Genomic DNA, 13,209 nt, shown 5'->3' on the forward strand with positions numbered 1-13,209 from the left:
TAAGACCGGCTAATCTGCAAATTTTCTTCAATTAGTCGACGATTATCTCAATAACTCTAATCTCTGCTCCCTTTGGGCAAACCTCCTGTTCCAGGCTCCACCTGCTGAAGTCTGCCCACCTGTGAAATCACCCTGTTGTCTCGTCTCACAGCAAATTCAAATAATGACCCAGGAAACATGAATTTTAAAATAATCAGCTGTGTTTTTAACATTGCTCGATAAAAATGAAATGGCTAATATTTTTATTTAATACAAATTAAAGTCCTCATAGTATTTAAACAAAAAATAATGTGCAGATAGGAAAGTAAAAATGGCTGCTGCCCATAAGCTCAAATAAAGCTTCCAATTCAATCAAAAAGATTTTATTTTCTAGTCCAAAATAACAAGTTTCCAAAGTTTACAGATGATTAATTGGACGTGCTCTGGAGTGAGGCCTGCTCTTATCTTTGAGACGATGTTCCCAGCTGCTGATAACAATGCTCTCTGTCGTGACTTCAGCCATTTGAGAGGTGCAGATTCTTTTCGAGTGCCCCTGTTTAATGCTTTACTATCATATTTCACTCATTAGCTAACAAAACTGACTCGTGTTGGCTTAGCAAACATTCTGAGAAGCTTCCTACAGGTAAGCTAACATAAACATTACTGTACAAACAGCAGCATAAACGAGGTATCAACGCTGCGCGCTCTAAAACTGCGCCGTTCAGTGATGACATCACAGCCCCAGTATGCGGCATTTAAATGCTTGTAATGAAGCAGCATCAATGCTTTGCACTCTGCATTTAACTTTGTTTTCTGTGCTTTTACATGGGGGGGGAAACCAAACTTTTATTTTTTATTTTTAACATTTTCTTCCATCCTCCTGTTTCGCGCTCCGTTCTTCTTCATTAGTGTTGAGTGCAGTCTTAGCAGGCGATATAGGTGATACTGCTCCTGTAGTGTATTGCAGTTACAAAAACACTTTTACGTCTTATGATGTGTCGACGATACAGACGAGGCAAACAAACTCATCTCAAATTGGTTTCAGTGAAATGCCTCCCATCCCTCAGCAGCGACTGTTACAGTCACGATTTGAGTCTTACCAGGCAGATTTGAGGAGTGAAGTAACAAAACAATAACAGGGTTTTAGGTTCAATCGCCTAAAACGGCAGAATTCTAATACCTGGGAGAGACTCGCCACACTAGCGTGCACCTCTTTGTTTAACCCCGTTTGTAAAGATGTGATCAGCTGCAGAGCATTTAGCGTGAAAGTCTGCACAGTCATCCTAAACATGAAAATATACGTAACGTCAGCACGATGAGTACACTATGAGTTGCATTAGTGAGACATTTTTCTCGTCATCTTTTGGGTTTTCTGTGTTTGTCTTCCCTATTTTATTTCCTCGCTTTCGTAGTTCTCATTAAGCATCAAGCAAGGTTTCTCATCTTTTTCTCTACATAGCAGTTAAATTTGCTTTTCCATGTTTGCTTTCAGTGCTGCAGCTGAGACTCCAGCAGAGGCGAACCCGGGAGCAGCTGGTGGACCAGGGCATTATGCCACGTGAGTAACTGCAACAGCTATTGTGGCGTGGGTGGGAAATAATAACAAAGTGGTACCCTGGTTCATACTGATAACTCAGGAGACATTTAAAAAAATAAAGTAGATGAAAATGTTTTGTATTGCAGCTTTGAAGAGTCCGGCAGCTTTCCACGGGCAGATTCGCAGCTTGGAGAGAGCCCGGGTAAGTTTATGGGGAAAAAACTACATAAATGTAAACTTGAGTTGTTAGTAACAGTAAAATTTAAGTAATTAACTGATCTGTGTCTGCCTTCCTCTCCAGACTGAGAATTTTCTCAAACATAAGATCCGCAGTCGTCCAGAAAGAGCAGAGCTGGTCAGGATGCACATCCTGCAAGGTTCTAATAATTGCCTATTTCACAATGCACAAACTTCTTTTTTTTAACAATGCTTTAAGTATTGTTTCCTGTGGTGCTTTAAAGTGTTGAAATAGAAAGACTGATGTCATATTTAAGCAAGAAAGGATGTATTTTTAACTTGATGTTAGAGCATTTAGCTGATTTGATTTATGACTGATTGTATAACAATTTTTATTGTCGTCCCCAGAGACCGGAGCAGAACCTTCACTACAGGCCACTCAGATGAAACTGAAGAGAGCCCGACTAGCAGACAACCTCAACGAGAAGATCGCCCAGCGACCAGGCCCAATGGAGCTGGTGGAGAAAAACATTTTGCCGGTGGATTCCAGTGTTAAACAAGCCATCATCGGTGAGAACACATGATTTTAGTTTACGTTTAAATTCATCGGTACAAAAAGATGTCTTTGTTTGATCCTTTGAATAATGATAAAAGATTTGTAATTTTTACTATCTTTCAGTGGGCCAGGTGAATTATCCAAAGGTTCTTGAGGAAGACAGCAACGACGCTTTGTCCCCGGAGCAACCGGCCAGCCAGGAGTCCCAGAGCTCTGCACCCTCACCGGTGGAGAGCAGAGCACCAGAGACGCCCTCTCCAGTAGCACTGCCCAGCACCATCCTGCAGGTCAGCTGGAGGCCCAGACTGTTGTTATTTAACGACAGTGACATTGGAGGTTTTAAGTGTGTCCCCCTCCACCCATTATTTCTTTGCAGCCCGTCCCAAAAACAGACTTCATGAAAGTAATCGCCACCAATGAGCCGCCTGCCAGCCACCCAGCTGTCACCCTCACTCATCCAGTCGCTACAGTTGTACCTCCAAAACCAGCCCCAACACTGGTGAAAGTAAGCACAACGCATCTGTTTCCATTTTCTGCTTTTCTAAGATAAGATAAGAGATAAGATAGAACTTTATTAATCCCTCGGGTGGGTTCCTCTGGGAAATTCGATTTCCAAAAAAAGCACAGCAACGACCGAAGTTACAGTTACAGAATTGTTATATATATATATATACACACACACACACACACACACACACACACACACACACACACACACACACACACACACACACACACACACACACACACATATATATATAAATACAGAAACAAATATAAATAAAATATACAAAGGGGATAAATAGAATAAATAGGAATAAAAAATAAAAATACAAGTGAATTGCACATTTCAAGTATTGAGTCTATTGCACTGTTGACTATTTACAAAAAGTATTGCACAAGGTATTGCACAGTGAGGTGAAGAGGCACTACAGCTTAGTTGTTCCCCCCTCCTTTGTCCTCCTGTTTCCCCTCCCTCTCCCCTCCAGAGAGGAGGGGAGAGACTGTTGTTGAGTTTAACACATGTTAATACTTTTTCCCTCCACGTTTGCTTCCACCAAAGCAAAGTCAGCAGAAAGCTCCCTCAGAGAAGAGTCGCAGTAAGAAGGGCAAGGAGCCGAAGCCGAGGGTGAAAAAGCTTAAGTACCACCAGTATGTTCCCCCAGACCAGAAGCAGGAGGCCAGCGAAGCACCCATGGACTCCTCATACGCCCGGTTACTGCAGCAACAGCAGCTGTTTCTCCAGCTGCAGATCCTCAGCCAGCAGCAGCAGCATTACAACTACCAAACTATATTACCAGCACCGCTCAAGTACGTGTGCAAAGCAAATTACAAATACTAGCCCCGCCCCCCCCCCCGTGTTAACATTGAAACCAGTGTTATTCTGCAGTTTTATTTCTACCTGTACTTCAGACGGGTTTCTTTCTATTTTTGTGTTTCTAAACTAGTTTGGCTTGCTTGACATTTGATTTTTAATTATGAAACAAAGCCAAATATTGTTGTTTTCAACAACACAGAGGGGCAGAGCGCCAATAACAGGCTTGTGCCTAATCATATTGATAACTAACAGGATGTTGATGAACCAGCTGCTGTTTTCGTGAAAGTCCTGGCAGCAGCGGTGTAGCAAAGCTGTCTTTGAAATCGCTGTTGGCCTGTGATTTGGTTGACTGGTGTTGTTAGTGAGGCAAGAGGAACAGGATGGATGGACTGTTTGAACCCATTTCCTCTCCTTGTTTTCTTCTTTCTGCCTTTCTTCTCTCTATAACAACACCGTCCCTCTCTCCCACCTCCACTTCCTCTTTTTTTGTTTCATATTCCTGTAATTCAGAAAGGATTTCCTTAAAAAAACAATCACCTCATCTTTGTTTGTCTTTTCCCCTCCCCCCTCTGCTGCAGACCTGTGGCAGAGGGTCAGAATAACGGTGGGAGTACACTGCCAACTTCTATTGTGGTGTCTTTGCCCACTGCACCTCCCCCTGCTGCTCTGCCTTCAGCAATGGCCCGGCCAAACAACTCGCTGTCCAACCGCAAACCCGGTGTCCTGCCTGCCAACCTGGAAGAGATGAAGGTATTTGTTCAAAATCACATTCCCAGGCACTTTGGAAATTTCTGTTTAACTGACCCAGAGAAAAATAACATAGACAAAAGTACTGGATGACTACTCCTTAATCTTTGAATTCTTTTTTTTTTTTCAGTCCCATTGCTGCAGGTGTCACCTAGCTATGCATTTAGCCTTTATAGATGTTTGTGAAAAAACTGGGCCTTCTAAAGAACTGACTGAATTGAAGTGTTTTGCTATAATAAGATGCAACCCTGCAACAAGCCACAAAGTGTCAGACCATGTAAAGTTACAGAGCAGATGTAAAAGTCTGGCTTGTTTGGCAGAGGAAGTCCTAGCCTCCTCTGGCATTAACATCAGCACAAAAACGGTGCACCGTGAGCTTCCTGACACAGGTTTGCTTGGCAGCTCCTGTGGGTGCGATCTTTGTTGAATCGTTAAAAACTTAACATCATGTAAAGTTGCAGAGTGCCGATGCACAAAGTGTGTAAAGTTGTGCTCTGCTGACTCAGTAACTACAGCGTTCCAAACATTAACATCAGCACAAAAACTGTACACTGCAGTTTCACAGCTCCTGTAGATGTCCGTGCCACAGTACTTACGTCTGTAGGAAAGACTCTGTGCTGAAGTGTGGTATTTGCTTTATTACAGTGTTATTAGAGAAGATTAATGGCACTATGTTGCCTGCGCACTAAATCAGAAACTCCAACCTGAAGCAGCGTGTCTTCGCACAAAGCCTGAAAACTGCAGCACGTATGAAGTCAGGCGTTTGTGGCTGGTATTTGTTGGTTTTATGATGGCTCATCATGAGTCATACAAGATATGATGTGCTTTAGACGTGCTGTTTGGTGGATTGTTGTCCCTTTAAGCACAGCCAACATGTTTCCACATTTTTCCGCGTCTTAATGCAAAGCCAACCATCTGCTGTCTCCAGCTACAAATTTAACAAACACACATAAATTATGTTAATCTTTTTTTCTCTTCTAATTCTTGGCAATAAAATGAGCACATTTCCAAAGAGAGTGAACTGCTCCTGTAAAAATAGACTACTAAAGTCTAAAATCTGATGCTGACGTGATCCTCCTTTTGTCTTCCCAGGTGGCCGAGCTGAAACTAGAGCTGAAGCTTCGTGGCCTCCCAGTGTCGGGAACAAAGACGGATCTGATAGAAAGACTGAAGCCTTTCCAGGACAATCCCAGCACCACTGCTGCTGCCAGCATCCCCACTCCTGCCACTACTACCCTATCTGCCATCCCCATGGAGGTTACCACAACTACCACACCTGCTGTAGTCCCAGTCCAGCAGGTGGCTCCAGAGAGCATGAGCTCTACGCCGCCTGTCTCACCTGTTCCTTTTGATCTCTCCGCCCTCCAGCAGGATGTAGGGATGTCTGAAATTCAAATGCTGACCTCGTTAGGGCCACAGTCCTCACAGTCTTTCAAAGTCCCAGAGGAAAAGGACAGAAGGCTCCACGAGAAGGAGCGGCAGATAGAAGAGCTGATGAGGAAGCTGGAGCAGGAGCAGAAGCTGGTGGAGGTGCTGAAGATGCAACTGGAAGTGGAGAAGAGAGGTCAGGGTGACTCTGCCTCTATGTCCCCCAAGATCGCTCCAGGAGCTGCTGTGAACTCTGTTCCTCCTGTCCTCAACTCTAACCTGGTGAAAGTCGAAGGTGCAGTCCTGTCAAATTGTTCATCGACTGCTGCTATCCCAAGCTCAATCCTGGGTTCACAGGCACTCTCAGCACCCGTGGCAGGATTGGTGAAGTTGGAGGATGTGACCGTTTCTTCTGGCAAGCCGCTGCAGACCCAAACCAAGCTCATCACACAAATCCAGGCCCCAGGTCAGCCTCAAGTAACCAGCAGCCCACAGCTCCTCTCGCAGTCCCAGAAAAGTCCCAAACTCCGAGCCCAGCCACAGTCCCAGCCCACACCCCCCAGCCTGCAGCAGTTCTTCATCAGCCACTCGGGTGGTGTTTCCCAGGTGTTGGGTCAGCCTCGGACTTTGTTGACAGCAACTGGCCAAGCTGGAACACAGATCCTCCTTCCAGTGTCACTGCCCAACAACGCTGCTGCAATCCAGCTGCCAAGCACCACCGTCAGCCTGCAGGTGAGTGAGCCAGTGGCGTAGCATGGCAGAGGGTGTCACAGAGTAAGTGCGTGTTGATCTACTATAAACTCATCTTGGCATTATTAATGATAATCTTAATATAAAACCTAGAAAGAACCATCTCGACTCATCCTCTGTAAAGTTGAGGTCTTAAGGTCTCGCATGTCTTTCCTCTGCACTAGCCTGTTCTCCAGGCCACAGTCTCAAACCCAGGCCTGGTCCATTCCTCAGTCCCTCAGCTGCAGACCACCAAGGTGGAGATGGCACCCAGCCAGCAGCCGCTGCTACAAGTGAGTCACGTCTCATTAGTAGTTCCAGTTAGCTCTACACAAAAGCCTCAAAGACCTGTGATGCACAGAGGTCTGATGTCAGACTCTCTCATGTCTTGGCAGACTCTGACTATGTGCAATAACACTGCTGGCTTGGAGAACCAGAGTAGACCTGAGATGAATCCCCAGTGCTTTTTGAGAAGCTCCCCAGAGAATAAGCTCTCTCCACGAGCATCACCCAACCATCAAATCTCCAACGGGCCCCTCAATAAGGTGTCTGTCAGGAATTCAGCATTTTTCTGAACTTAACTCTTCAGATCTTCACATATTTCTCTGATTTGATCTTTTCTCTGTCATCTTTGCAGCCTTCCTCTCCTCAGCCCACCTTCATCTTCCAGCCCACCTCCCTGGTTCCCCAGCCTCCTAAGACCAGAGAGCCTCCCCGCTATGAGGAGGCCATCAAACAGAGCCGCAGTCTTCACATCAACAACGTTTCACAGGTTAGATGAAAACAAGCCACAGCTGACACACACACTACTGAAACTGATGTGTGCAGAGTACAGAGAAGCATAAAAAACGTAGGCGTATACTTCCAGTTTTTCCAGCCTTGAGCAGCTTTTTCGTTTTTGGTTACAAAGCGTCGAGTCTCTTAACGTCCTTAAATGTCTTTTCAGGTTCCCACAGCAACCAGCCAGCAAATGGACGACCTGTTTGACATCCTTATAGAGAGCGGAGGTAAGTTGGTGCACACTGACGGTGCAAAGAAAAACGTTCTGTTCAGTGTGAAGAAGTTTAAAAAGCCCCAAGTGTCAGAGAAACGGTGAATAAGCTGCTGTGTGGGCAGATTCGAGCTGATTGTGGCTGATCTGATATCAGCCTTTTGGATATTATGTATAACAGAGACCACGTACCGTGTAAACTGCAGACTGCCAAAAGGGGTTACTTTTACTCAAGTAATTTGGAAATGTGAATTTGACTTTTTCTGCATTGATGAGTCATAAAATGCTCCGATCGTCCTCACACTGCCGACTAATAAAAAGCGAGAGACTCTGAATTCACCATGACAGGGACTTCTATAAAAGCTTCTAGGAGTTGTTTTTAAGGTTAATGAGACGAGATTAGAAGGGACCTTCGTGGAGGCTTTCCTCCTTTAAAAATAAACCTCCTCAATAAATTAGAGATGCACATCCCTAAAAACCCACTTCACAAAGCACCACTGCTATTCTGCTTGTGAGTGACACACAATCTTGAAAGAAGTGAAGAAGAACCTAAAGAGAGCACTAACGCAGCCACACCCACCTCCATAACTTCTCTGAAATCTTTGTTGGCGTGTCCAACTAAAAACTCTGTACAAGTGTTCAAAGCTGACAACTCCAGAACAAAGTTGTGTGACATGTGAGAGTCACATGTTACTCTTTTAACTGTGAAGCGCTCGTTTTCAGAGGGGCAAAGGCTCGGTGCTGCTTTGCTACATGAGTGTGTGGATGCCTTGTGAGCATTAAAGGAACAAATCATTTAAAACTGTAATTTGAGGGAGAGGATCAGGGAAAGAGTCTGTATCCTGAAGCTTAGGAGAGATTGACTGATGCAATAAGACGATAACTTAAAGCACACGAGCTGATCAATGATCAAAGAAGGAAACTCATCCTTTGAAATGGCTGTTTTTTTTTTCAGCAAGTTATTGACCCATAAGTAAGCCTCATAACTGGCTTAAAGGATGTGATTTATTTCTACAGCCTGAACTCTTTTTAAAAACCGATACGATCTAAGATCACTTTATAAATGAGTTCTTTTTTTAGATCCACTGTGGACAAACTAACATGTTTAAATATGTCAGTTTTTAATCTCCATCCTTATTTGATCTTTGTTTTCCCGCCTGCAGAAATCACTCCATTTATCCATCAGAACTCACCGGTGTCTCACCCCAAGACTCTCCCTGTCACAGCCAGCATCACCACCCTTCCAGTCAACACCGTCCTGTCCAGACCGCCCCCGCAGGTCCAGGTAGCCCCTCCTTCCATGCTTGTGAACCCGTGCTTGCCCGGTCTATCGTCCCTGGCCACAGACAATCAGCTGGAAGCCTTTCTAGAGGGGACGCTGGCCGAGACGCCGTCTGCGTCAGACCCTCGCACGCAGGGCCTGATGGAGGAGCTGCAGGCCCAGCTCATGGACCAGCAGCCCTTCTCACCCATGGACACGTCAGAGCTGTCTTTCTGCGATTCCTCCTCGTCCTCACTCAACATGGGCCTGTCAGACCCGGCCCTGGACAACATGGAGTGGCTGGACCTCACCATGCCGCCGGGTCCTGGCGGGATGCTGACACCACTGGGGATCCCAACGGACTTCCTGGATACACATGACCTGCACTGGGACTGATGGAGGCTTTGATGATGAAGATGGAGAAGTGTGAAAGATGGATGGATGGATGAAGGGAAAGCTTCAGAGATTTTAAATAAAAAAAGAATAGTAATAATAATACATAAAAGGAGAAAACATGGCCTTTAAGTGCCATACCACTCTTACCAGTACATCCATACCATCTGTAATATTCCCACTACTCTAGAGGAAGAGAGGCTGATCCGAGCAGAACTACAAGCAGGAGTTTGCACAGCTTTAGGAGAGAGTCCCGTAACGGCTCGGCGGCCTGGAAAGCGTCCGCCGAAAGGTGACTGCGGTCACGCTGCGCTGCAATAAAGGGATTTTTAATCAGAATAGACTTTTTAGTGTCTGATGTCATGATTTTAGCAATCATAAACAGAGCCAAATGCTAAATGGAAGAACAGACTGTTTGTAAATAGTTTAAACCACACTAAGAAAACTGAGCTGAGGGGATCATTTCTAGTAGAGGAAAACGGCATCTGTTTTACTCATCGTGATAGATCAACGTGTCAGACAGTTCCTGAAGGTCTGATATGAATTACACTCGTGAGTGCTGTCACATGCTAGGTTAGAAAAGCTGGTGATTACAACATGACTGGAGGCTCAGACTAAAGTAAAAGGAGACTCGAGTCTCTATAACGACGCACCCGATGCTAAGCCCGGGGTTATACACTCAGCTAGCTGCCAGACTGAGGTGTGAAGGAATGTCTGAATGAAGTCGAGCCTCTGTTCGCACTGGTCCGTGATTTGTTTGTAACAGATGTGACTGTTTTCTCCTGACCTATCGTTGACTCCCATCAGTCAAGCTGATCAACCAATGACTCTAAAGAACAACACGACGATGAGAGGAGGCGGCGGCGGCTCCTCCCGTCGACGTGAGAGCTATGCACTAAAGAGGCGCACAAATCTGACGACGCACCTCGCTGACCTCAGAACAAGGAAATGTGAACACTGCATATCCAAGGCGATCGTCACGACTGTGACATAAGATCACGTTGCCACTGGCTGCGCAGATACTGCAGTTGTCCAAGTCGCGAATTGTGAATGTACTTTTAAAAAGTGGGACTTAACTCTAAAAAAAAGTTGGCAGCTTTTTTTTTTCCTTCTTCTTCTGATTAGCGAAACAGGAAAGGGAACAAGTATCAATTTGCAGACACACATCTGTAATAGGTGTGCTGCCAGTTATCGGAAGATGTCTTTGAGCTTTAAATCTGGGTGTCCCGCAGTATGCCTGCACTTTGTGTGTGTGAGACAGGAGAGGAAATTGCTCTAGTTTTTAAAAAAGAGATGGGTTGCTTTGGTTCACAAGCCTTTTCAATACGGGATCGACTGCTCATTGGAGGAATCGGAATACTCTAAAATCATACTCCGCTGGTTTAAGGGCGATACATCAGCTGCTGTGGCTTGTAGACAAAGTCAGTTTCCGGGCAGTGTGTGAGAGAAGCATGCCCCTCTGTGTGTGTGTGTGTGTGTGTGTGTGTGTGTGTGTGTGTGTGTGTGTGTGTGTGTGTGACTGTGTTTGTTTGTCTTTGTCTTTCCGTCTCTTGCATGTACAGCCGTGTCTCCGTGTGCATGATCGTACTCGTGTTTAGTCTATGGCTGCTTCAAACTCTGCTGCCGCCCTGAAGTTGTCTAAAGGAATTTGCAAAACATCTCCCAACTCCAATCATTTGCAACCTGCTTTGAATATTCCAAATTTGTCTCTTTGTAAGGCTCCCGATGACTGTTTTACTGTTTTTTTTTTTTTCTTGTATCTGTGTCGTTCATTCGGAGTAAAGTTTTTAAAAAAAGAGAAACGTAGACACCTTTACAGTGTGATGCACAGCAGGAAGTAGTCAGTGAAGGCTGCCTTTTAATTGAAGGCATCAAAGTTCACTCACCTGAATATTAATTCTTTGTATTTGTTTATGTTTTTGGGACAGATGCAGTGTAACTGTGTGGGACTTTTTTATATTTTAAGACTTTTTTTAATGTTCTTTTTATATCAGTCAGTGAAATCACGTTTACATTTTAACCACTTTATCCTGTTATTATGGTCGCAGGCAGTAGAGGGCGATGTTTCACTTCTCTTGTGGCTTCACGGCACATCTTCAACAGCAGCTGTTGATACTTCAGGGTAACAGAAACAGGGGAAAAAACTAGCAAATTAGGCAAAAATGTTTAGATTTCTTCTTTTTTTTGCCTGTAAAAGCAGTGATGTGGAGGCCCGAGCGGACTCTCTTCCTGCTGCGGTCCCACATTGTATCACCTGATCAGGCCAGGACTCGCAGATGTGCTCGGATCCCAAACGAAAAGCGAAACGCCAAATGCTGCACACACTTCCTTCTCAGCTTCTGCTGCGTCGTCTTTCAGCTTGTTTTAACAAACTCTCGTCAATCCCACGCTCCTTCAGAGACGAGCTCGTATTCTCGTTTACCTCTGCTTCGTGGAGCGCACTGCGACGAGTAAAACGTACGGTGAAAGTCACTGGCTGATTCATGTTCAACGCGTTTTTCCTCCTTCTGATTGTCAGCGTTAAAGGCTGTCACGTTCGATACGTTGTTGCCAAAAAGGCAGTGAAACATTATATTTCTCACTCTCATTTTTTTATCTTTTGTATCTCTTTTCTCTTTGTAGAATTAAAGTAAAAGATTCAACATTTAATCTTGTTTTATGTGTATATTTTTGTTTTTCTAAGACAAAATCTTTCATATCAGATAAACATAAATCTCTTTGCTGGAGTAAATCCACACGTTTGTGATGCGACGCAACTCCCAGCTCGCTATTGTGGCTGCTGACTGGCCCAGGCAAGGACAGCTAAAAGCAATAATAGCTGCTCTCCCTCGACATATGCTGTACTGTGTGTCAGATCCTGCCTTGATTTTATTCGTGTAAGAGCCTTTACTACAGAGTAATACAGTTCAGACGCACTTCATTACCCGCGAGGGGGAGGGAGGGGTGTGTGTCAGGATTGAAATAACTCATTTTTCTCGTGGAAGAATTCCTGCAGGTTTTCTGAACATTGCTGTTTGCTTGTTAGACTTCAGCTGCCTGCTCCTGCTCTCTTTATTCACCTGCACTGTTTATCATCCTGTGAACACTGTATATTTGTTGGTGGAACAAAGCTCTGTGGAGGATATTTAATTTACAAATGAGGCACTGAGAGGCTCCATCCTCAATCGCAGATTGACGCTGAAAGGTTAAAAACTAAGGCTTCGCATTGTTAGTAGTTCCAGTCCCCTCTCTTTATCGCCGCCTCCCATGCCATGCCTCTTGTTGTTTGTAACGCCATATGTTTTGCACATTGTGTACATATTTATATAGATGTAATGCATATTTTTATACATGTGTAACATCCATGGGCTCTCTATTTTGTAAATACTCAAAAAGATGTATATAAGTACTGTATGCTTTTATGTGTCAATAAAGATTTGGTGTACTGTGAAAACCTTTTGGTCCATATTGAGATTTGGTCCATATTGAGATTTGTCGACATTATCTGAACTATTTGACTCTACATCACATCCCAAAGATGGTCTGTTGGACTGAGATCTGCTGACTGTGAAGGCCGTTTGAGGACAGTAACCTCTGTCATGTTTACAGAGCCTGTTTGAGCTTTGTGACATTTAAATGACGTCATTGCATTTTACCCAGAGAAATGACGCTCAATGGATATTTTCTCTGTATTGAAAAATATTTTGTCTGTGAACACTAATGATGGTTGTGTGGGGAAAATCCCAGCTCGTCAGCAGTTTGTCAGATACTCAGATCAGCCTGTCTGGCACCAACAACTACGTCACACTCATTTACCTTACTAACTCATTCTGGTGCTCAGGTTAAACTTCAGCAGTTTTTTTCCCCCCCAAATGTCTGTTTGGCTAAATCAGGGGTCGGCGACCTTTCTGATGATGAGTGCCATCTAAACTTTCCTCAGAAGTCAATGTGCCATATGATTGCATTAGCAATAACGCTCTATATTAACAGTTACACACTATATAGAACTTTATAGAATTATATTTGTTTGCAGATGTTGGCAGTTATCAGCGAATAGTTATCAGCTATTTTGAAACAAACAAAAAAAAGACACTTTTTATCCATAACAGCAAATGAACTGTACAACAGAAAATGCAAATGCTATTTATGGTCTCCTCACAACAATGATAAGAAA

At 44.2% G+C, this 13,209-nt stretch overlaps 1 protein-coding gene across 2 annotated transcripts in view; it reads left to right on the forward strand.

Annotated features, from left to right (window-relative positions):
- Positions 1–12,489, forward strand: part of mrtfba (myocardin related transcription factor Ba) — a 28,623-nt gene extending 16,134 nt beyond the window's left edge. For both annotated transcript variants that reach the window (XM_086303002.1, XM_086303003.1), the window contains exons 4-17: positions 1,472–1,537; positions 1,663–1,718; positions 1,818–1,893; positions 2,102–2,263; positions 2,373–2,536; positions 2,626–2,754; positions 3,313–3,560; positions 4,146–4,317; positions 5,407–6,414; positions 6,597–6,704; positions 6,807–6,956; positions 7,049–7,183; positions 7,358–7,418; positions 8,566–12,489. In XM_086303002.1, coding sequence (XP_086159128.1) covers positions 1,472–1,537; positions 1,663–1,718; positions 1,818–1,893; positions 2,102–2,263; positions 2,373–2,536; positions 2,626–2,754; positions 3,313–3,560; positions 4,146–4,317; positions 5,407–6,414; positions 6,597–6,704; positions 6,807–6,956; positions 7,049–7,183; positions 7,358–7,418; positions 8,566–9,059 — 3,029 coding nt within the window. In that variant the 3' untranslated portion in view covers positions 9,060–12,489. The remainder of the gene's footprint in view (positions 1–1,471; positions 1,538–1,662; positions 1,719–1,817; positions 1,894–2,101; positions 2,264–2,372; positions 2,537–2,625; positions 2,755–3,312; positions 3,561–4,145; positions 4,318–5,406; positions 6,415–6,596; positions 6,705–6,806; positions 6,957–7,048; positions 7,184–7,357; positions 7,419–8,565) is intronic.
- Positions 12,490–13,209: the final 720 nt, after the last annotated feature.

Source organism: Aulonocara sp. 'chitande type north' Nkhata Bay, linkage group LG8 (assembly GCF_057382095.1).
Source record: "Aulonocara sp. 'chitande type north' Nkhata Bay isolate Kocher_YH1m ecotype deep benthic linkage group LG8, A_spYH_male_GT1.1, whole genome shotgun sequence".
In the NCBI taxonomy this organism is placed as follows: Eukaryota; Metazoa; Chordata; class Actinopteri; order Cichliformes; family Cichlidae; genus Aulonocara; species Aulonocara sp. 'chitande type north' Nkhata Bay.